The following is a 25094-nucleotide window of genomic DNA, read 5'->3' on the forward strand; positions in this document are numbered from 1 at the left end:
TTAAACCCTGCATGTATTCAAAGGTTCCTAACAGGGCAACTGCTTTCCTGGATCAACGATGTGCCGTGCCATGGCATTGCCCATCCTGGCCAACACTCAGAGTGGCACAATATGACTACATCAAAATCCTACTAGCTGAATTGATTGCCCCATCATCTATAAAACCTTAATGCTCCTGCCCTTTCTGGCACCCTCCCTACACACAGGGCGCCTAGTGTGTCATCGCCCCTTCACAAACACAGTGCATACACTGTTAATGGAGGGATGGTACACGGTACCTCCCTTCATGCCAGCACAGCTTTCCCTCCAGTAATCCCAGACCCCCTCCCTTTCAGAATGCAGAGTGAGACCCCTGTGCATCCCCCCTTCCTTCCTCCCTTTAAGAATGCAGAGTTAGATCCCTGTGTATCCCTCCCTCCCTCCTCCCTTCTGTAATGCACGTGGCAGCCGCCCGTTCAACTAAAGATCCGGCGGTGTCGGAGGAGAGGTGGCAGGCTTCATAATCAGCAAAGGTAAGTAATCATTATCATATGTTGATTGTGGTGCCGCCGCCGTGTGGTGGGGGGCCGCACCGAGGTCCCTCCACCGCCGGTAATATGCGACGGGCTCTTCTCGATGTTGCGGGTTGAGGTGGGCTTCTCCCCACAGAATTTTACTGGCTCCCGCACCATGACCTGCGGTGTCGAGAGGCCGGTAAAATTCAGCCCAGTGTGCTTAAAATTAAACCTTGTTACAATAAGACCAGATGAAGAAAGTAACAGACCCCCAGACACATTTCGCACCTGGTCGTAACACAATCTATTGGCACAAGTATGTACATGAGAGGGGGAAACTGACCACAATACCAGAGTTGCTGGAACTGGCCATGCCCAGATTACACCTGCCTCAAACTGAAGCAAAATACTGTGGATGCTGGACACCTGAAACAAAAAGCGAAAATCCGGGACACACTCAGCAGGTCAGGCAGAGTCTGTGGAGAGAGAAACAGAATGAACGTTTCAGATCGATGAGCTGCTGCACACTGATCAGAAAGGGGACGAGATCATTGCCCACGTCTGTTTGCAGGAGCTCCGACACTCCGGCTCTTGATTAACTTCAATTGTATTCAGTTCCTGTTCACAAGTATCATGGGACGTGAGTATGGCTCGCACTGAGTGCTGCCTCGGGATCCTGACTTTAAATCCTAGCTATGTCTAGAATTCACTGCCAGGAACGGTGGTGGAGGCAGAAACCCTCAATTCTTTTAAAAGATACCTGGAAATGCACCTGAAGTGCTGTAACCTGCAAGGCTATGAAGCAGGTGCTGGAAGGTGGGATTAGATTGGGTGGCTAGTTTTTTCGGCCGGCACGGACACGATGGGTTGAATGGCCTCCTTCTGTGCCGTAATTTTTCTATGGTTCGATAGTCTTATTCCACTCCCCACCACCCCCATCATCTTACTGTTAGAATGGAGACAGAGGCGGAGTCTCTGCTGTTTGTGTACTGTCCGGAGATTTCGTTTCTCTGGAACTGACTGACTGATTTGGTAGTTACATTTATTTTGGCAACAGGCAGACAGCAAGCAACGGCAGGCAGGTTTGCACTTGATTTTTTATATATATATATAGATAATATATATATATTTATTTAGAAAACCTCACCTCGATCAGCCCATCTCTGCAAGGGCTCATCTGACTGCAGTTGTGACCAGTCCACCGCTGGTTAAGCAACGCCAAAACATATTATGCAAAAGCATTGGGTGCAAATAACACTGATCTGGAAAACAAGTGTACGCGCTGCTGCCGAACGCTGCATTAATTCCCACTGAGTGTGTGTGTGTGTTCTCTCTTCTCCACACAGGGGAATGGACGGTGAGACACCGGAGCGCAAGCAGATGGGAGAGACGGTGCAGCTGGGGGATGTAGCTGGGCTGCAGCTGGAGAGAAAGGCTGAGGATAGAGTCCAGCCTCTGGAGATGAGCTCCTCCAAGGACAACTCGCAGCTGGCGGCAGAGCCGGCCTCCGCTCCCGGAGCTCAGCCTGGCTTCCAAGTCCCCGAAGGCGGCTACGGCTGGGTGGTGGTTTTCGCTGCCACTTGGTGCAATGGCTCCATTTTCGGCATCCAGAACTCGTTCGGCATTCTGTACGTGATGCTGTTGAAAGAGTTGGAGAATCGGAACGACCCGAACATTCAGTTTAAAACTGGTGAGTGCAAATTGCCCAAGTTTGTCCCAGATTCCGACACGAAATCCCTTTCCCTCCAACTCCAAAACCATCTAAGTTGCAAAAGTTTTCTACCAACTGTTGGTGCCTCCCATGCGTGTGTCTTTAATATGTACAGTATACCCTGCTTAGTATAGAAACGTGTATTAGTGATATTTAGCAGAAAGAGCGAAGCGAATTACAAACGAATAGAGTTTGTTTATTTTTTGGAGTTATTTCGAAACTCAATACTTGCAAACCAAACTTAGTGATTTTTTTTTGCAAATGAGTAAGAAGAAAGTAGGTTTTCCCAAGGTGAGATAATTCTACAGGTGAAAGTGCTGGAAACACTCATCACGCCAGGCAGCATCTGCAGAGAGAAGCAGAGAAGTTCTGATGAAAGGTCACTGACCTGAAACGTTAACTCTGCTTCTCTTTCCACAGATGCTGCCAGACCTGCTGAGTGGTTCCAGCATTTCTTCTTTTTATTATCTGCAGAGAGAAGCAGATTTTCCCTGATACGTTAAGTGCTCCCACCATTTTCTGTATCTATTTCAGATTTCCAGCATCTGCAGTATTTTGCGTTTGTATTATTTTTGAATATGTCTGAGTAAGTTAAAAATGATTTACAGTCAGCCTGACAAGCAGAGATATTTCTAGTGTCACATTGCTGGTAAGGACATGTTCCATTTCTGCGAACTACTATGTTACATAATGTGATTTTAGTGGTTTATAAGACAAGAAAATGAACTGTAAATAACTGTTTTACAATATCACATGCATGGAAATCTGCTTTTTTAGTTTAGCTGGACAAATGATTTATAACATTTCTTTTAAATGTGGTGCAGTGGGTTAGACACATGTCTTTAGCACCTGGTTTCAAGTCCAGTCTACACAGAGGGCTTCATTCTCTTTCTGTCTGTCTCTACCTGGAATTGGTTTGGGTGGACTTGATTCAGTTCCCAGAAGGGATACATCCACATTGCAACTCCCGGCCGTAACTGGCACTTCTTATGACCGGGTGAGGAAGGGGTCTCAGGCTCCCCTCTCGCCCCTTTCCTGGTTTGTCCGTAACAGGGTTTAACTTTTAAAACACAGTGTTTTTAGCTTAACACCTCAGTGAATCTTTGCTTATTGCTCTCTCATTGTAATTGCAAATTAACAAATCAGACAGGTTTCCCTAGGTTTAAACAAGAAAGATGTAAGTTTATTACCCTTACCACTCTCACTCATTTAAAATTACTAAAATACATGATGCAACCATGCTAGCATGCATATGTGATAAGCACACACACAAATATATACAGAGGGGAAGAAAGAATTGGGTGGGGGGGGAGGGGTTGAAGTAGGGTAAGCAATAAATGGAATTCAGTTACTGTCTTTCGGTTTGGATGCAAAGTCCTTGATTGGAGTTGAAGTCTTGCAGTTCTCGCTGGGGTCCAGTGCACACTTTCAAACTTATTTCTCTGGTACCAGAAGGCTGACGAGGTCCTCTGTCTTGAGGCGTGAGCTGCTCTGTGGGTAGCTGGGACTTTGCTTGAGAGAGAGAGGGGGACCTTCCTTCTCTTTAGTCTTTATATTGCAGTCTGTCCCAAACCTTTCTGTCAGGCACAAATCAAACAGTTCCCAGTCTGGCCAGCAGGTAAGTCATGTGACCAGCTCTTTGAAACAGCATTTTCTGGGGAGGGTTGTTGATTCTTCAAAGCTTACCAGACACACTCAGTAGGGGGTGGAGTGCTGGCTCTTACACAGACAAGATGTGGATCATCACTATTTTCCAGACCAATCTTGTTAATTGAATCACTGAGCACTTCCATTGTCTCTCTATTCAACTGTCTCTCAGAATGCAAATGTGCAACCATATTTTCAGCCATTCAGCTCTGTGGTCTTTTTAAACAAGTTATGTTCAATGTCCAATAAAAAGTTCAAGTAGTGTTCCATATGGTGAAATTAATATGTTTCCATTTGGCAGGTGTGGTTTCTGTCACACATTAAAGTAGCAATCTCATTCAGAGAAATCATGGGCGGTAGATGTGACAAATGTTCACACTACTGCAGTGTGCCTTTCTAAAGATGTAGCAGAGTAGAAGAAGCTTTACTGTGTAAAATTTGGCCTGGGAGTGCTGAATGCTGACACTGGATGAACAAAGTGGGAGAGTTTACCATTTCTCATACACATTCCTGAAGTAGACAAACACAAAATAATTCACACAAAAACAGACCCTTAAAGTGAGCAAGTGTGTTATAAATGTTGTATCCATGTCGCCACTGCCCTTAAAGCTTTAATTTTGATAACAAGTCTCTTATGTGGTACTTTGTCAAATGCCTTTTTCAAAGTCCATATACACATCAATCGCATTACCCTCATCAACCCCCTCCATTACTTATCAAAGAACTCGATTACGTTAGGCAGCACAGATTACCTTTAAAAATCTGTGCTGATTTTAATTTATTAGTCCATACTTTTCCCAATACCTATTAACTTTATCCCAGATTATTGTCTCTAAAAGTTTTCCCACCACTGACAATAGGCTAACTGGCCTCTGGTTGGGGGGGCGGGTGATGTGTTGTGGCAGCTGGTTGGAAGAGGACCTTCATTTTCCAAGTGTTTAGTGAAAGCCCCATCTTCTCATATGTTTCAGAGTAGGAGCCGACAATGATCTGGAGCTCAGTATCAGAGTGAGTGCACATGCAAGTGCCATCTGCATACTGAAGCTCGCGACTGAGTGATTTTGGTTTCGGATTGAAGGCAGCATAGGTGAAGAGTTTCCCGTCTGTTCTGTAGATTACGCTTGTGAGTAGTTTGCTGGAATTGAGGTGCAGCATTGCAGCGAGGAAAATAGAGAAGAGGGTTGGTGTGATGACACAGTCTTGCTTGACCCCGGTCTTGACTGAGATAAGGCCTGTGGTAGTTCCGTTGGTGAGGAGCACAACCTGCATGTCATCGTGGAGTAGATGGAGGATGGTGACAATCTTCTCAGGGCAGCCAAATTTGAGCAGGATGATCCGTAAGCCTTCGTGGCTTCTGTGAGGTCGAAAAAGGCCATGAACAGCAGTTGGCGTTGTTCTCTTTATTTTCCTTGGATTTTCCCAACCTGCCCGGTATCAGGGTGCTGATCACCCAAAACCAGCTCCACTTGGTGGGATATATTGTTTGCATGCCTGACACCAGACTTTTTTTTTATTCATTCATGGGATTCGGTCGTCACTGGCTATGCCAGCATTTATTGCCCATCCCTAATTGCTCTTGAGAAGGTGGTGGTGAGCTGCCTTCTTGAACCGCTGCTGTCCATGTGAGGTAGGTACACCCACAGTGCTGTTAGGAAGGGAGTTTCAGGATTTTGACCCAGTGACAGTGAAGGAACGGCGATATAGTTCCAAGTCAGGATGGTGTGTGACTTGGACGGGAACTTGCAGGTGGTGATGTTCCCATGCATCTGCTGCTCTTGTCCTTCGAGATGGTAGAGGTCGCGGGTTTGGAAGGTGCTGTCTAAGGAGCCTTCGTGCATTGCTGCAGTGCATCTTGTAGATGGTACACACTGCTGCCACTGTGCGTCGGTGGTGGAGGGAGTGAATGTTTGTGGATGGTATGCCAATCAAGCGGGCTGCTTTGTTCTGGATGGTGTCAAGCTTCTTGAGTGTTGTTGGAGCTGCACCCATCCAGGCAAGTGGAGTGTATTCCATCACACTGCTGACTTGTGCCTTGTAGATGGTGGGCAGGCTTTTGGAGGTCAAGAGGTGAGTTACTTGCTGCAGGATTCCTAGCCTCTGACCTGCTCTTGTAGCCACGGTATTTATATGGCTACACCAGTTCAGTTTCTGGTCAATGGTAGCCCCTAAGATGCTGATAGTGGGGAATTCAGCGATGGTAATGCCATTGAATGTCAAGGGGAGATGGTTTGATTCTTTCTTCTTGGAGATGGTCATTGCTTGGCACTTGTGTGGCGCAAATATTACTTGCCACTTATCAGCCCAAGCCTGGATATTGTCCAGGTCTTGCTGCATTTCTACACAGACTGCTTCAGTTTTTGAGGAGTCGCGAATGGTGCTGAACATTGTGCAATCATCAGTGAACATCCTTACTTCTGACCTTATGATTGAAGGAAGGTCATTGATGAAGCAGCTGATGATGGTTGGGCCTAGGACACTACCCTGAGGAACTCCTGCAGTGATGCCCTGGAGCTCAGATGTTTGACCTCCAACAACCACAGCCATCTTCCTTTGCGCTAGGTATGACTCCAACCAGCAGAGAGTTTTTCCCCTGATTCCCATTGAGTCCAGTTTTGCTAGGGCTCCTTGATGCCATACTCGGTCAAATGTTGCCTTGTTGTCAAGGGCAGTCACTCTAACCTCACCTCACCTCACCAAAGCCGTTGCTCTACTCAGAACTTGGTCGCGGCAGGAGACTCCCAGGAGGACACTGGAAATGCTTTGGAGATGTCCTCAAAGCATCCTTGAAGAGATCAAACATCTCCGTCCACTCGTGGGAGTCCCTGGCTCGTGAAGTTCTAGATGGAGAAAGCTCATTCGGGAAGGCATTGTACACCTCGAGGGACTTTGTCAGGAACATGCGAAAGTAAAGCCGAGGCATTGGAGGGAACGCACAAACCTCCAAACTACTCATCTACCTGACCCTTAAAGCACCATCTTCCCCTCATGGCAGAGTCTACAGATCACGCATTTGACCCACCAGCCAACTCAGAACCCATCGAACTGGAGTGGAAGCAAGTATCCTCGATCCAGAGGGATTGCCTAAAAAGAGGAAGATTGCTGGATCTAGTCGTGGGGAATGAAGTGCATCAAGTGGTGAATGCCATTGTGGAGGGAGCATTCTTGGGAATAGTGATAGTATCATTCGGTTTAGATTAGTTATGGAAAAGGATAAGGAGCAATCCGAACCTGACGAGACCTGACTACGTGTTGGGTTCAGGTCGAGTCAGTCTATATTCCGAGTTCAGCATTTGGGCTCGGGTCGGGTCGGGCTGGACAGCGCTGCTTGCGGGAAGTCACGGGATCAGGCTCACCCATGATTCCTCACAACTCCATCTGCAGGAATAGCCTGCTGCTGGAACAGATGAACGATATTCGTGTCCGGCGCGAAAAAAAATTAAAGGACTTGGGGCCCGGGTTGCGTCAGGTTCGGGTTGGCTGTGCTCAGGTCGGGCCTGGGTCGGGTTTTAATTTTATACCCGAGCCGGGCTTTAATCTAGTATAACAATACTTAACCGGAGGAGGGTTAATTTTTAGCAAATTGAGCAGGAATGTGACCTAGACAAACTGGAGTCAAAGACTGGCAGGTAGAAATGTAATGGAGCAATGGGCAGTCTTTAAAGAGGAGATAGTTCAGGTAAAGTCTTGTTACATTCCCATGAGTGGGAAAGAGTCAGTAACCAAAGCCAAAGTTATCTGGATGACAAAAGAGTTGGAGAGTAGGATGAAGCAGAAAAAGGGGCATATAACATGTCAGTATGATAATACAAGAGAGAATCAGGCTGAATATAAAAAGTACAGAGGATAAGTGAAAAAGGAAATAAGAAGAGCAAAGAGACAGTATGAGAATTGATTGGCAGCTAACATAGAAGGGAATCCAAAGGTCTTCGATAGGCGTATTCACAGTAAAAGGGTTAGCAGGAACAATGGGGCCGATTAGGGATCAAAATAGAGATCTATTGATGGAGGCAGAAAGCATGGCTGAGGTACTAAATGAGTAGTTTGCATCGGTGTTTACTAAGGAAGAGGACTTTGCTAAAGCTATGGGAAATGAGGAGGTTGTTGGAATGCTAAATGAGATAAAAATAGACAAGGAATAGATAACTAGAAAGGCTGGCAGTACTTAAAGTGGATAAGTCACTCGATCTGGCTGGGATGCAAGCTTGGTTGTTGAGAGAATCTTCTAATCTTTCTGATTACAAATGTTGCAAATGTTACAAAAGGGTGGAGAAGGGTAAACCTGTAAATTACAAGTCAGTCAGTTTAATGTCGGAGATGGGGAAGCGTTTAGAAACAATATCTGGGAGAAAATTGGACAAGCATGGACTAATAAAGGAGAGCCACCATGGATTTGTTAAGGGCAGATCATGTTTAACGAGCTTGATTGAGTATTTTAATGAGGTAACAGAGAGGGTGGATGAGGGCAGTGAGTTGTGTTTATGGACATTCAAAAGGCATTTGAAGAAGTACCACTTACTGGCAAAACTGAAGTCCATGGAGTAAAAGGGGCAGTAGCAGTATGGGTACAAAATTAGGATAGAAAACAGAGTTGTGGTGAATGGCAGTTTTTCGGACTAGATGGAGGCATACAGTGGAGTTATAGAGAGATACAGCACCAAAACAGGCCCTTTGGCCCAACAAGTCTGTGCCAACCATCAACCACCTGTTTATACTAATCCTAATTAATCCCATTTTCCCTCTCACATCCCCATCTTCCCTCAATTCTCCTACCTATACTAGGGGCAATTTTTTTTTTTTTACAATGGCCAATTCACCTATCAACCCACAAGTCTTTGGCACGTGGGAGGAAACCGGAGCACCCAGAGGAAACCCACACAGTCATAGGGAGAACTTGCAAACTCTGCACAGGTAGTACCCAGAACCGAACCCAGGTCGCTGGAGCTATGAGGCTGTGGTGGTAACCACTGCGCCACAGTGCTGCCCATTGTTTAGCAGGGTCTTGTACTAGGACCACTGCTGTTTTTGATATACCTGGGGTTACAGGGCTCAATTTCAAAGTTTGCAAGTGACACGAAACTTGGAAGTATAGTAAACAGTGAGGAAAATAGTAATAGACTTCAAGAAGATGTAGACATGCTGGTGGAATAGGCAGACGCATGGCAGATGAAATTAAACACAGAAAAGTGTTAGCTGAAATATTTTGGCAGGAAAAATGAGGTGAGACAATACATGCTAAATGTTAAAATCTTAAAGGGTGTGCATGAACAGAGTGTTTGTGCAGAAATCTTTGAATGTGGCAGGTCAGGTTAACAAAGCAGTTAATACAGCACGTGGAATCCTGGGCTTTATAAATCAATACATAGGGCTGAATTTTATGAGCGCGCCGCAAATTACAGCGGTGCACTCTGATCTCAGTGGTCTGCCTGCGCGGATCTGCTGTTGCTGAGCCTCCGCGGGGGCTCATTTAAATGGAGGAAACAGAGTGGCCACCCCTGATGACGTAAGGGGGCGGCCGCTGCGTCCCCGGCAATAGTGTCTGGCACTACCACACAGGTGCTGGCACCGTTTTTAAAGGGCTTCAAGCTCTGACAACTGATGTTAAATTTTTAAGTCACAACTGCATGTAATTTATGTAAAAACATTAGAGAACAAAGCCCCTGTTCCACCCCCCCAATCATCAACCAATAAATTTATTTTCATCTCCCTGCACCCCCCCCACACCAAAAAAACATTTTTGCCAGTCTCCATCTTTCGACCCCAAACTTTGTACTCTTTGCCCTTCAACCCCTTCCCACCATCCCCTCAGCCAATTGAATCAGTTTTCTCCGCTCCTCCCCCCCTCCCAACCTGAAAATTACATTCCTCACCTGTCCCCACCAGTGAAGGAGCGGGACTTCTGGCCTCCGGTCGGAATATCGTCCTGGGATGGCTGTCTGGTCCAGGTAAGTTCATTAGCATGTATTGGCATTAATTTTAGTACACAAATGAAGGCTCCGTCGCCATGCGGCGGGGGTTGGGGGGGCTGCCCCGAGGCCTCGCACCACCAGTAAAATGTGGCGGGTCATCTTGGCATTTCCCGGAAGAATTTTCCAGGCCCCCCCGCCATATCCCTGATGTTGGAGGGCTGGTAAAATTCAGCCCATAAACTACAAAAGCTAGGAAGTTATGCTAAACTTTTATCTCAAACATTAGTTCAGCTGCAGCTGGAGTATTGAGTTCAATTCTGGGCAACAAATTTCAGGAAGGATGCAAAGGCTTTAGAGAGGGTGCAGAAAAGATTTACTAGTATTGTTCATGGGATGAGGGATTACAGTTTTGTTTATTGACTGGAGAAGCTGGGGCTGTTGTTCTTATAGCAGAGACGGCTAAGGGGAGATTTAGTAGAGGTGTTTAAAATCATGAAGGGTTTAGACAGTGTAAATAAAGAGAAACTGTTGCCAATGGCTGAACAGTCAATAACTAGAGGGCACAGATTTAAGGTGATTGGCAAAAGAACCAGAGGTAACACGAGGAAAACCTTTTTGATGCAACGAGTGGTTGGGATTTGGAATGCACTGCCTGATAGTTGGTCGGAACAGATAAATAACTGCTTTCAAAAGAGGATTGGATGAATACTTGAAGAAAAAATTGCAGGGATATAGGGAAAGCCAGTGAGTAGGACATACAAGCATACGAGCATATGAATATACGAATTAGGAGCAGGAGTAGGCCACTCGGCCCTTCGAGCCTGCTCTGCCATTCAATAAGTTCATGGCTCAACTGATTACTCCAATTTTCCACCCCCTTGCTTATCAAGAATCTACCTTTGCCTTAAAAATATTCAAAGACTCTGCTTTCACTGCCTTTTGAGGAAGAGAATTCCAAAGACACACAACCCTCTGAGAGAAAAAATTTCCCAACTCCGTCTTAAATGGGCGACCCTTTATTTTTAAACAGTGACCGCTAGTTCTAGATTCTCCCACAAGGGGAAACATCCTTTCCACATCCACCTTCTCAAGACCTCTCCGGATCTTATATGTTTCAATCAAGTCACCTCTTACTCTTCGAAATTCCAGTGGATACAAGCCCAGCCTGCCCAATCTTTCCTCGTAAGACAGCCCACCCATTCCAGGTATTAGTCTAGTAAACCTTCTCTGTATTGCCTCCAATGCATTTACATCCTTCCTTAAATAATGAGACCAATACTGTACACAGTACTCCAGATGTGGTCTCACCAATGCCCTGTATAGCTGAAGCATAACCTCCCTACTTCTGTATTCAATTCCCCTCACGATAAACAATAACATTCTATTAGCTTTCCTAATTATGCGCTGTACCTGCATACTAACCTTTTGCGATTCATGCACGAGGACACCCAGATCCCTCTGCATCTCAGAGCTCTGCAATCTCTCACCATTTAGATAATATACTTCTTTTTTATTCTTCCTGCCAAAATGGACAATTTCCCATTTTCCCACATTATACTCCATTTGCCAGGTCTTTGCCCACTCACTTAACCTATCTATAGCCCAGCTGGCACAGACTTGATGGGCCAAATGGACTCGTCTGTACTGTACCTTTCTATGATTCTATGAAAGAGGCTGCAAAGGGATATAGACAGATGAAGCGAGTGGGCACAAACTTGGCAAATGAAAGACGAGTTAATTGAGTGGGCACAAATGTCGCAAATGACATACATAATGTGGGGAAATGCGGAATTGTTCACTTTGGTAGGAAGAATAGAAAGGTAGAATATTTTTAGAAAGGTGAAGGCCTTGTAAATGTTGGTATTCAGAGGGATTTGGTACATGAATCACAGAAACAGTTAGTAAGGAAAATGGTATGTTGACCTTTTTTGCAAGGGGATGGGAGAGTAAGAGTATGGAAGTCTTGCTGCAATTATATACAGTTTGGTGAGACCACACCTGGAGTACTGTATACAGTTTTGATTTCCTTGCCTTGGATGGGGTGCAACGAAGGTTCACTAGATTGATTCCTGGGATGGAAAGATTGAGTAGAATGGGCTTATATTCTCTGGAGTTTAGAGGAATGAGCGGTGATCTCATTGAAATATATAAAATTCTTGGAGGGCTTGTCTGGAAAGTCTAGAACTAAGGGGTCATAGCCTCAGGATAAAGCGCTGGCCATTTAAGATTTAGATGAAGGTAAATTTTGGGTACTGCCTGTGTGGAGTTTGCAAGTTCTCCCTGTGTCTGCGTGGGTTTTTGCCGGGTACTCCGGTTTCCTCCCACCATCAAAAGATTTTTTTTAGATTTAGATATACAGCACTGAAACAGGCCCTTCGGCCCACCGAGTCTGTTCAGACCATTAACCACCCATTTTATACTAATCCTACACTAATCCCATATTCCTACCACATCCTCACCTGTCCCTATATTCCCCTACCACCTACCTATACTAGGGGCAATTTATAATGGCCAATTTACCTATCAACCAGAAAGTCTTCTGGCTGTGGGAGGAAACCAGAGCACCCGGAGGAAACCCACGCAGACACAGGGAGAACTTGCAAACTCCACACAGGCAGTACCCAGAATTGAACCCGGGTCGCTGGAGCTGTGAGGCTGCGGTGCTAACCACTGCGCCACTGTGCCGCAGGTTGATAGGTAAATTGGCTATTATAAATTGCCCCTAGTATAGGTAGGTGGTAGGGGAATATAGGGACAGGTGGGGATGTGGTAGGAATATTGGATTAGTGTAGGATTAGTATAAATAGGTGGTTGATGGTCGGCACAGACCGAAGGGCCTATTTCAGTGCTGTATCTCTAAATAAAAATAAAAAAAAATAAAAAAATAAAAATTTCTTCACTCAGAGGGTTGTGGATGCTCAGTCATTGAACATATTAAAGACTGTGATCGATTGATTTTCGGACTCCTAAGAGAGCAAGGAATATGGGGAGAGTGCGGGAAAGCGGAGTTGAGGTAGAAAACCAACCATGTTCTTACTGAATGGCAGAGCAGGCTCGATGGGCCATATGATCTACTCCGGCTCTTATTCTTATGATTTTATTTGTTTTGGGATGTTCTGTGGTCTTGCAAGTTGTCATATGAGGGCATGTTCTTTCCTTGTTAGTGTGCCTCCTCAAGTGGCTGTGAAGGCTATTGCCATAACATTGCCTGTGATAGGTGGAAGATGAGTTTATTTAAAAAAAAAATTCCCTCCAATTTTCTCCCCATCACTCCTGATAGCGTGAACTCATAGGGGTGCATGACTCCATAGGTGTTAGTGTCATTTAGTACTGTGTTCAAATGGGCATTGTTCAGATGTAACCCCGAAAATAAAATGGTGCTATTATTAACAAACTTTTCAGCAACTGTATTACTTAAGCAGCTTTTATTGCAAATACCAAATACCGGGGTGGCACAGTGGCGCAGTGGTTAGCACCGCAGCCTCACAGCTCCAGTGACCCAGGTTCAATTCTGGGTACTGCCTGTGTGGAGTTTGCAAGTTCTCCCAGTGTCTGCATGGGTTTCCTCCGGGTGCTCCAGTTTCCTCCCACATGCCAAAGATTTGCAGGTTGATAGGTTAATTGGCCATTATAAATTGCCCCTAGTATAGGTAGGTGGTAGGGAAATATAGGGACAGGTGGGGATGTGGTAGGAATATGGGATTATTGTAGGATTAGTATAAATGGGTGGTTGATGGTCGGCACAGACTTGGTGGGCCGAAGGGCCTGTTTCAGTGCTGTATCTCTAAAAAACCGTCAAATTGACTTTTATATTTTGTCAGTCTTCAGAAATAATCTATTTTCAAAATATTGGGGCCAAGGGTCCCGAAGGAAAGGGTAACAGTTCAGTATGCTGCAGTTAGAATGATCTCATTGTATCTCTTATGTAGGTTACTTGGCTGTCGAATCTAATTTAGTTGAAATTTGCTTCTGCTGAACAGCAGCATGTGATTTTCTACAGTGCTAAGAAAAGTACTGTGAAATCTTAATGTGATAATTTAAGAAAGAAAGGCTGCAAAACAATGAGTCATGATATCTTTCAGTAATGTGCATCACTACAGGACAAGACTGGCCACATTCCTTTACATATCGTTACAGCAACAACTTGCATTTATGTAGCACATTTAACTTAGTAAAACGTCCAACAAAGTCAATACTGAACCACAAGGAGGTATTAGGACAGGTAAAGAGGTAGGTTTTAAGGAGAGTCTTAAAGGAAGATAGAGGGGTAGAGAGACAGGGAAGTTTAGGGAGGGAATTCCCGAGCTTAGGCACAACCACCAGTGGTGGGGCGAAAGATATTGGAGACGTACAAGAGGCCAGAGATAGAAGAACCCTCTTAAAGGGTTGTAGCACTGGAGGAGACCATGGAAGGATTTGAACACAATGATGAGAATTTTAAATTTGAGGTATTGCTGGACTGAGAGCCATTGTAGGCCAGTAAGCAACAGGGTGGTGAGTGAATGGCACTCAGTGCTAATTTGGATACAGGCAGCAGAGTCTTGAATAATTATAACATTCAAAGGAGCAATTGGGCTCTCGCATTTTAAACTCAAAAAACCTCAATACATTTCCAACCACTGGCATGACGCCAGTGACAAACACAAATGCACTTACAATTCCAAAGAGTATTAAACTATTAGCAGCTTTTACAAGCTTTTATAGGTCTGTACTATGTACTAATGGAATCACTAATAGGATAAATTGTTATTTGGGAGCACAAACACACTCCATAGGCTGGATCTTGTGCCCGTCCGGGAAGGCGGGTTTCGTGGCGGGGAGTGCTGTAGAATCGGAGCAGAACTGCCTGCCACGCAACTCGACTACGGGATTCCTGGTTCCGATCTTCCCGGGGCGGGATAGGCAGACGACGGCCTTCCCGCCCAGAGGCCAATTGAGGCCCTTAAGTGGCTTATTAAAGATCAAGTAAGGGCCTCTTCCCACCACCGTTGGGATCTTACTTTGCAAAGCAAGGAGCTTCCCCGTGGGCTTGGGGGGGGGGGGTGTGGTGTTGGTGGGCCTCCTTTGTGGGAAATCTGTGGCCAAGGGGTCCCCCAGTTCCCCGGGAACCCCTCCCCATCGCCGGGGCCGTCTGGACTGCGTTCCGGAGTGCCACAGCTGGGCCTGGGTTCGAGGCCTCTGAAGTACCAGCAGTGGCCACCCTCCCGGTGTTGCTGCTGATACTGTTGAGCTGCTGGCCCTCTGATTGGCCGGCAGCTCTTGGAGGTGGGAATCTCTGTCCCTTTCAAGTCTTTAAAAGAACCGGGATCCCACCTTAAAATTTAGACCCAAAAGGCCAGAGAATCATTCCAGGAGGCTGCAAAAATGCAGACCTGCCTTTTCAGCCAGGCGCCAGGAGCCTGGCCTTCTGCACAAAATCCGACCCATATCTTGCATTCGTTAACATTTCTACATCACCCGTGCCACCTCCGTGCTCAGAACAGTTTCAGTTTTCTTTTCCTGTCACTACGTCTAGGTGCTACCCCAATATTAACAGCTGATGTCGAGGCAATCTGCTCAAGGGGCTCCTCCGTTGCTGTGGATGATCATGGCGGGCAACCTCTGGAGGAGCGGGTCCTTCATGGCTCTATCCTGCTGGGGGTGTGCTGCTTGAGTATCCCCCATGTGCTCGCCTGCTGGAGGTAAGGGGGTCAATGTTGGGGGGGAGGATGAGACGCTATTTTCCCTGGGGGTGTCCTGAGAGGAAGGCCTCGGGGCAGCTGGCACACACTCCTCCTCCATCTGTGTGCACAATGGCACCTGCCTGTCACTCTGAGGGGAAGGAGCACCTGGAGGAGGTCCAGGTTCCTCGTTCCCCTCTCACTTAGACTTTGCTGCATGGAGCCCACAGCAACAGCGATGGAGTGCAGGTCAGATCGCATATGGCTCGTGTGCTCAACCAGACTTGCCACAGAGCTCACCAGAATTTTGACTAAGGAAGCTGTCACGGAACCGTATTTATTTTCTCCTCAGATTAAAACAGTGTGCCTTTAATACAGAGTTACCGAGACAGCAGGAGATGGAGGTCACATGGTATAATGTTTCAATTTGACTGTGTGTAAAACTGGCAAAAACCAGCTTGAACCAGCCACCAGTGAGGCGTGCTACTGAAGAAAAGAACTGATTATTCTCTTTCAGCAGAAATTCTACAAGGAGCTACAGGCCATGTTAATTGCCTAAGGAGGAAAAAGCCTTTTTTTTGAAGAGACCGTTTGTATTGCTGAAGGTAGCAAAACTCCTTTCCTTTACTTCAAAGCCAGGAAGTCTTTGCTTTAAGATTGAATCTCTCTTGACTGTATTTTATGGAATTCGCCGGTGGTCTTGATGCCTTCTGCAGCCAAAGTGCCTTGAATGCCTATCTCTCGAAGGACTATTTCATCAAATCCGTGTGGAGACTTCGAGTAGCATTTGATTATTTTCATATTAGAATACCTCACCCATCAGGAATGTAACCCACAAAGACTTATTTATTTATTCTTAAGAAACAGCTAATTTTTAAAAGATCCTTATTTTTAAAAGAAAGCGGTTAACCGTGATTTTTGAATGTATGTGTGTGAATGGGGGTGTTAGATTACAATAAGTTATAAAGTCTTTAGACATAGATTTGCCTTAATAGTGTTTAGGATTTAGTGTTTTAATAAATAGTTAATTTGTTGTTGTCTAAAGATACCTGGTTTGGTCTGTTTATTCTGGGGGTTACCAGAGTGTTTAATTTGGCTGTTTTTCCGGTTGGGTGGGAAAACTATAATAATATGCTGCGACCTGTGGAGTGATGGGACTGAATTGACAGTGCATTGCTCCTGCCTCGGTCGTAACAATGCCATATGCTCAAAAGCCTGGGACATGGCAGACGTCGTGGCTTGCATTGATTCCTCCATGGCATGGGCAAGGCCACACATGACCTCAGGCAACTCTGACATATTTTCCACATTGCTTTGCTGCACATTCAGCAGATTTCCCATAGCTACAAACAGAGGACCAGCATGAATGTGGGGCTGAGCAGGAGCCTGGTCTCCAGCAGTCCTCCGATTATCAGGAGACCCGGCTGACTCCCTCAGCTGCTGGGACATGTCTGTGTCCTGCACACCAGCTTGTGACCCAGATTCTAATCTTAAACACTCCGCGGACTGTGTGGAGGTATCTGCGCTGGCGAAGGTGGAAGAAGAGGCAGATGATGGTGCACCCTCTGGGACATTGGCTTCTTCTTGCTCCCCAGAGGAGGATTCTTGGGCCACATGGTGTTCTGTTACTTGAGTGTGGCCATCAGCAGTGGAGATACAAACACAGGCACTTTAAGCATGTGCTTCACGAGTTCACACAATTTCCTTCAGTTTCCACATATGGCTGCAAGAGCGGAGATGATACTTCATCCTTACACCTTGTGGCTCTTGCCTCGCCATCTCCGCTTGCGCTGCCTCCCTCCTCTCTCACTATCTCCGAAGCCACCTCCTTAGCTGTGGTCAGTAGCCTGATGTCAGGGACGCCGCCTCCTGTTTTAGCAGGCTTGCGCTGGTTGTGGCTTTGTTTCTCCTGCAACAGACAGTGCAGATTTAATGACATGGCAAATGATGCATCACAACTATTGCATGCATGCATCAACATCGCTCGTTCTGCATTGGCTTTCGCACGACACATCCAATCACTTAAACAATGCCAATCATCATCATTTAGTAGACGGCACCAAGGCTGCTCACGCATTCCACTGCATTTCTTGCGTACCCTCTGCCTTAAAGACACAGAGCCATGGAAGAAACCAATGGAGCAGCCCTCGCTGATCTGAGCAATTCATTGATGCGCTCCTGGCACTGCAGCCATGTTCTAAGAGTTACCTCACGGTTCGAGACCTTCTCTACTATCTCCATCCAGGCCACCTTGTTGAGGTGGGATGGTTTTCTGACTCCATCTGCAGGGAAGAGGACCTCCTGCCTTTCCCTGACAGCCTGGAGGAGATCCTGCAGAGAGGCATCACTGAACCGTAGGGCGGGATGCTGGCTGCCATGTCATTCACCTTGGCTGTAGGGAAGATAAATGATATGAAGTTGGTGGTGACTTTCACAAAATAAGGGAGGCAAAAACATTTTGATTTAAGTGAAAGCCTCAACTAAGTTATTTTGAAGATACTTGCATGAAAGGAAGGCTGCTGCTCCTTGAGGCTGCAAGCACAGAATGTTTTATATCTGAAGTGATCATGGTGCTTGGGGCAGTGATGGTGGGTTCCACTGATGAAAGGCCACCCCCGCCGCATGATCCCACATATTCCCTGTACCCATTGCCGCATGGCTCATTTAAATACAAAATCCCATGGGAAACGGGATTTGCAGTGGGAGCGGAGGTTATGACAGCTTCTGGTCCCACCATCGGGAATGCCGCAGCAATGCTGATATTCCACCTGAAGTGGGCTAATGGACCAAGTGTCTGTGGGGGAGCACTTGGGTAAGAGTGACCATCGTATCGTAAGGTTTAGACTGGTAATGCTGAAAAGTAAGGAACAAAATAATGTAGACTATCTAGATTGGAAGAATGCTAATTTCAATGCGATGAGAAGAGATCTAGCCAGGGTAAAATGGAACCAAAGACTGGTCGGCAGAGCTGTATTGGAACAATGGGTTATCATTAAGGAAGAGATGCTTCAGGTACATGCTAGGAACATTCCAACAAGGCTGAAAGCAGAGCTCCTTGGTTGACGAGAGACATAGGGATGATGATGAAACAAAAAATAGGGTGTATGATGCCTGTCAGGTGAACTCATGAAGTGGGAATCAGACCATATGCAATAAGTTGAGAGGGGAGGTGAAGAGGAAAGTAAGACTGGCAAAGAGAGGATATGAAAATAGAATGGCAGTCAACATAAAAGGGAACCCAAAGATCTTCTGTCAGCATGTAAATAGTGAGTGAGTAGTAAGAGGAGGAGTGGGGTCTGTTAGGGACAGAGAGGGTAATGTATGCATAGAGGCGTAGGGCAAAATTTTTTCACAAAAATGTACATTTGTTCCTCTTTTGATTAATAGTAAGATAAATGTTAATGCCGTTATCTTTCCGAAATTGTCTCACCGGCCCTCCACGTAAGACAAAAATTGTCATGTGGTCCTCCACATGAAAAGGTTGGACAACTCTGGTTTAACATCAGTGGTGGGTAAGGTTTTGGAAACAATAATCAGGGAAAATATCAATGGACTCTTAGAGAGGTTTGAGTTAATTAAGTTCTGATAAAAGTTCACTGACCTGAAATGTTAACTCTGCTTCTCTCTCCACAGATGCTGCCAGACCTGCTGAGTTTTTCCAGCACTTTGTTTTTATTTGAGTTAATTAAGAATAGCCAGCATGCATTTGTAAAAGGCAGATCATGCTTGACTAATCTAATTGAATTATTTGATGAAGTAACAGAGACGGTTGATGAAGGGAATGTGGTGGATGTTCTTTATGTAGATTTTAAGAAAGCATCTGATAAGGTATCACATAAAAGGCTGGTTAACAAAATTGAGGAGGGTCCGTTTCCAATTGGATAAAAAATTGGCTTAAGGACAGAAAACAGCGAGTTGTAGTAAATGGTTGCTTTTCGGACTGGAGGATGGTCAACAGTGGTGTTCCCCAGGGGTCTCTGGGACCACTGCTCTTTTTTGCTATATATAGATGACTTTGATCTTGGAATGCAGAGTAGTATCTCAAAATTTGCTGACGACACCAAACTTGGAGGTGAGGCAAATAGTGAGGATGATATGAATCGATCACCTACAACAGAATATAGATAGGCTAGCAGAATAGACAGACAAGTGGCAAATGGAATGGCAAATGGAATTTAATGTTGACAAGCGTGCAGTGATGCCTTTTGGCAGAAGGAATGGGGAGAGGCAATATATACTTAATGGCACAGTTCTAAAGAGTGTGCAGGAACAGAGGAACCTGGGGTGCATGTACATCGATCTTTGAAGGTGGCAGAACATATTGACAGAGTGGTTAGTAAAGCACATGCGATCTTCGGCTTTATAAATAGAGGCATTGAGTACAAAAGCAGGGAAGTTGTGCTCAATCTTTATAAAGCTCCAGTTGGGCCCCAAATGGAATATAGCATCCAGGTCTGGTCACCACACTTCAGAAAAGTTGTGAGGGTCCTTGAAGGGGTGCAGAGGAGATTTACCAGAATGGTTGCAGGGTTGGATGATTTTAGTTACAAGGTTAGGTTGGAAAATCTGGATTTGTTCTGCTTAGAACAAAGAAGATTGAGGGGAGATTTAGTAGAAGTGTACAAGATTATGACAGGCTTAGATAAGTTAGACAAGGAAAACTGTTCCCATTAACAAATGAACAAATGGTACAAGGACTTGGGGACAGAGATTGAAAGTTTGGGACAAAAGATGCAGGAGGAATATGAGGAAGCACTTCTTTGTGCAGTGGGTGGTAATGACCTGGAACTCTCTGCCCACAAGGGTGGTGGAAGTGGAGACAATCAATGACTTCAAGAGAAAGTTGGATGGCCACCTGAGAGAAATAGACTTGCAGGGCTATGGGGATTGAGCTGGGGAGTGGGACTGACTGCATGGCTCTGTGAAGAGCCGGCATGGACTCAATAGGCCGAATGGCCTCCTTCTGTGCCATAAATGTCTCTGACTCTATATGTCTGTATGACATAGAATTTACTGCACAGGAACTGGCAATTTGGTCCAATGTCAGTGTTTATGCTCTAAACAAGCATCGAACCCCACCAGCATTTCCTCCATCACTTTCTCCCTCATGTATTTTTCTAGCTTCCCTTTAAAGAGTTCATTGCTCCCAAATGTTCCACTTCACCACTGTCTCTCCTCAAATGTTTCACCAACAAATGTGCATGAACCAGCTCTCTGATAGCTCAGTTGGTAAATTCACATTCCTGGCATGGTACTGATCTATGCAATCTAAAAAGTCTCAATTTCAGGTACTGTGCTATGAATAAGCTGGCCACAGCCAGGGTGACAAAAGCTATACTACAGCTGGCCTTTGTGCCCTTGGTTAGGAAAGAGTCACCATTCTTGATTGCCATCTAATGCTGGAAAGTGTGAATCTGTTGAACTGGTTGGGCTTTGACCTCACTTCGTTGAATTGCCTACTGACACTTGCTATCTAGACATGAACTTGGATGAGGTACTATTACAGTGACTTCAGTGGCTCAGCACTTTAATGTGCTAATATGGTTCCATCCCCCATGCGCATTGCCAATAATTAAGAGATCCTGTGCATGGCGTCAGGGGTAAAGTATTAGCATGGATAGAGGATTGGTTGACGAACAGGAAGCAGAGAGTGGGGATAAATTGGCAATCAGTCACTAGTGGTGTGCCTCAGGGATCGGTGTTGGGTCCGCAATTATTTACAATTTATATAGATGATTTGGAGTTGGGGACCACGTGTAGGGTGTCAAAGTTTGCAGATGACACTAAGATGAGTGGCAGAGCAAAGTGTGCAGATGACTGTGAAACTTTGCAGAGGAACATAGATACATTGAGTGAGTGGGCAAAGGTCTGGCAGATGGAATACAATGTTAGTAAATGTGAAGTCATTCATTTCGGTAGGAGTAACAGGAAAAAGGATTATTACTTGAATGGTAAAAAGTTGCAGCATGCTGCTATGCAGAGGGACCTAGGTGTCCTTGTGCATGAATCGCAGAAGGTTGGTCTGCAGGTACAGCAAGTAATTAGGAAGGCAAATGGAATTTTGTCCTTCATTGCTAAAGGGATTGAGTTTAAAAGCAGAGAGGTTATGTTGCAGCTGTATAAGGTACTGGTGAGGCCGCACCTGGAGTACTGTGTGCAGTTTTGGTCTCCTTACTTGAGAAAGGATATACTGGCACTGGAGAGGGTGCCGAGGAGGTTCACTAGGTTGATTCCGGAGTTGAGGGAGTTGGCTTATGAGGAGAGACTGAGTAGATTGGGATTATATTCATTGGAGTTCAGAAGAATGAGGGGGGATCTTATAGAAACATATAAAATCATGAAGGGAATAGATAAGATACAAGTAGAGAGGATGTTTCCACTGGCAGGTGAAGCTAGGACAAGAGGGCATAGCCTCAAGATTAGAGGGAGCAGATTTAGGACTGAATTAAGAAGGAACTTCTTCACCCAGAGGGTTGTTAATCTATGGAATTCCTTGCCCAGTGAAGTAGTTGACGCTTCTTCAGTAAACGTCTTTAAAGCTAAGGTAGATATCTTTTTGAACAATAAAGGAATTAAGGGATACTGTGGGAGCGCGGGTAAGTGGATCTGAGTCCACGAAAAGATCAGCCATGATCTTATTGAATGGCGGAGCAGGCTCGAGGGGCCGGACGGCCTACTCCTGCTCCTAGTTCTTATGATCTTATGATCTTAAGTTCAGAGGGAGGCAAAAAGCTTCTCCTAGAGAGAGCAGGAGTGACTTGATGATTCAGTCAACCTGCCCACCTCCAGGTTAGTGGTTACTTTAGCATTGGTAGAGGCCCAGAAAAAGTGTGCTTACCTGCTGTCTGTCAATGAGTTGTGGATGATATTAGGAAACCTCAAAAGATGGATATAAATTATCATCCAATGTGATAAAGGGAGAAAAGCGGGTAGTGGCATCCAAATCCTGAGTTTTATGTGTGTGTACATTCTACACATTGGCCAAATTTCTCCTTTATCACCACCACCATCTGAAAAAATAAACCTGTTCTTAAAGACAATTGTAGATCTGTAAATCTCAAAAGAGGAGAGGTGTTTTCTTAATGAGAAAAATCTTCACTTCCTTCATTCATTCATTGGATGTGTCACTGGCAAAGTCAGCATTTATTGCCCATTCCTAATGCCTTTGAGAAGGTGGTGAGCCATCTTCTTGAATACAACTGAGTGGCTTGCTAGGCGATTTCAGAGGGTTAAAAGTCAACCACATTGCTGTGGGCCTGGAGTCACATAAAGGCCAGACTGGGTAAGGATGGCAGACAACCTTTCCTAAAGAATGTTAGTGAACCAGATGGGTTTTTATGACATTCTGGTAGTTTCATGGTCACCATTACTGACACTAGTTTTTTATTCCAGATTTATTTAATTAATTGAATTTAAATTCCCCAGTTGCCGAGGTGGGATTTGAGCTAATGTCTCCAGATCATTAGTCCAGGCTGCTGGATCATTAGTCCATTCACATAACCACTATGCGACCATCCCCTAAAAATCCTTTATTGACATTTACCGAATTGGAAACATTTTGTCTTTCCAGTTTCTTTACTGGTATTTTGAATGAGCCTGTTGTGCAGTAAATTCATTTGATACTTTTGTTTATAAGTTACCAGACAGATCCTATGTGTACTATCAGCCGCAGCCAGATAGCGAGTATTGACTGGAGTGTTTTTCTCCAACTGCCTTATAGATTGAATGACAAGTACGGATAATGATTTTTTTCAAGGCTTCACTTTGCGAAAACACAATATTGGCAACAGACTGCCAAATGTCATTCTGATAAGGCTGATGAAAACAGCCTTGTCCAGACTGTGGGTAGGTCTACTGCATGATCACAGACAGCTCGAAATTGATCCTTGTTAACAGATAATAAAAGTAGAAACAGAATAATACCAGCAGCATGTGTAGAGTTACACAAATATCCCACAGGCAGTAGCCCTTCTTACTTTCTAACATTAGCTAAATATCAGTTTGGTGGGTGGTAGATGGGAGGCTGGCCAGAAGAGCATTGGGATAGTTGAGTCTGGAGGTATGGATGAGCAGCAGATGAGCTGAAGCGGAAGCAGAGATAGGTGATATTACGGAGGTGAATATAGGCAGTAATGGTGATGGAGAGGATATGGTGTCGGAAGCTCAGCTTAGGCTCAAATAGGACACTGAGGTTGCAAATAGTCCAATGTAGCCTCAGACAGTGGCCAGGGAAAGGGATGAAGTTGGTGGCTCGGGAGCGGAGTTTGCATCAGGGACTAAAGACAAGTCTTCCCAATATTTAATTGGAAGAAAATTCTGCTTATCTAATAATGAATGTCGGACAAGCCATGTGACAAATCAGAATCAATGGAAGGGTTGAGAGAGGTGGTGATGAGGTAGAGATGGGTGGCACCAGTATACTTGTGGAATCTGGTGTGTTTTGGGATGATGTTTTTAGTTTTAGTTTTTTAGTTTTAGTTTTAGAGATACAGCACTGAAACAGGCCCTTCAGCCCACCGAGTCTGTGCCGACCATCAACCACCCATTTATACTAATCCTACACTAATCCCATATTCCTACCACATCCCCACCTGTCCCTATATTTCCCTACCACCTACCTATACTAGGGGCAATTTATAATGGCCAATTAACCTATCAACCTGCAAGTCTTTGGCATGTGGGAGGAAACCGGAGCACCCGGAGGAAACCCACGCAGACACAGGGAGAACTTGCAAACTCCACACAGGCAGTACCCAGAATTGAACCCGGGTCGCTGGAGCTGTGAGGCTGCGGTGCTAACCACTGCGCCACTGTGCGCCACCTGTTGCCACGGGTTAGCATGTAGATGAGGAGAAAGGCGAGGGCAAGGGTAGCTCCTTTGTGGTTCTCCAGAGGTAACAATGTGGGAGAGGGAGGAGAGGCTATTGGAGGAGGTTTTGTGGCTACAACTGGATAGATGGGAATGGAACAAGGCAAGGGCAGTCCCATCTGGCTGGACAATGGAGGCGATGCATTGGAGGAGGATGATGGTCAATTGTGGCCAAAGTTGCAGGCAGGTGGAGAAGGATGAGAAGGGAAAGTTCACCACAGTCATTGTTCATTTCGATATCTGTTACATGTTAGGCATTTCACATTTTGATATACATTATTTCTTTTCTTCCTATGTGTAGCATTTTACATTTGTCTGCATTAAACTTTATCGGCGCTGCCATCTGGCCTGGAGATTTCACCAGGTTGCATTGTTTTTCAGTGCAATTCGCCGGAAGTCGGAAAAAGAGTGCTAAAGATCACGGAATTTCATGCGCATGCTACATCCAATGCGAATCAAGTTTCTGCGATCTTTTGACTAATTTAAAAATGTTGTCCTAGAAGCTGACCTCATCCACAAAACTGGCCACGCCCCCAGATCTAATTAATCATTGTCGCGACTTTCCACAAATTACACCCATTTGTGGGTCTTTAAGGAGGCTCTTTGGGCATGATCGGGGCACAAATTGTGTTCAAAATTGCACCAGTTTTGAGAAATTCTTTTTCCCTCAAGTTTACGCTCAAACTTATTTGCATATTGACAAAGGTGAAATCTGCCATGAACCAGTACAATCAGGCAGTGTTTTTGAACATTTAAAAAAAAATTTGCTTTAAATAATATTTCTTGATATGTTTAAGAGCGGTAACT

General features: G+C 45.1%; 1 protein-coding gene across 2 annotated transcripts in view; it reads left to right on the forward strand.

The window, feature by feature from the left end:
• The first annotated feature begins 1474 nt into the window (after positions 1-1474).
• The window catches only part of slc16a2 (solute carrier family 16 member 2), a 98016-nt gene continuing 74396 nt past the window's right edge, over positions 1475-25094 (forward strand). Inside the window, exons 1-2 of one of the 2 annotated variants that reach the window (XM_068047262.1) lie at positions 1475-1576; positions 1841-2184. In XM_068047262.1, the coding sequence (XP_067903363.1) occupies positions 1845-2184 (340 nt within the window). In that variant the 5' untranslated portion in view covers positions 1475-1576; positions 1841-1844. Of the gene's footprint in view, positions 1577-1612; positions 2185-25094 lie in introns of those variants that run through there. The other variant, XM_068047261.1, reaches the window with a different exon arrangement.

The sequence above is a fragment of the Heterodontus francisci genome, chromosome 15 (assembly GCF_036365525.1).
Source record: "Heterodontus francisci isolate sHetFra1 chromosome 15, sHetFra1.hap1, whole genome shotgun sequence".
Lineage (NCBI taxonomy): Eukaryota > Metazoa > Chordata > Chondrichthyes > Heterodontiformes > Heterodontidae > Heterodontus > Heterodontus francisci.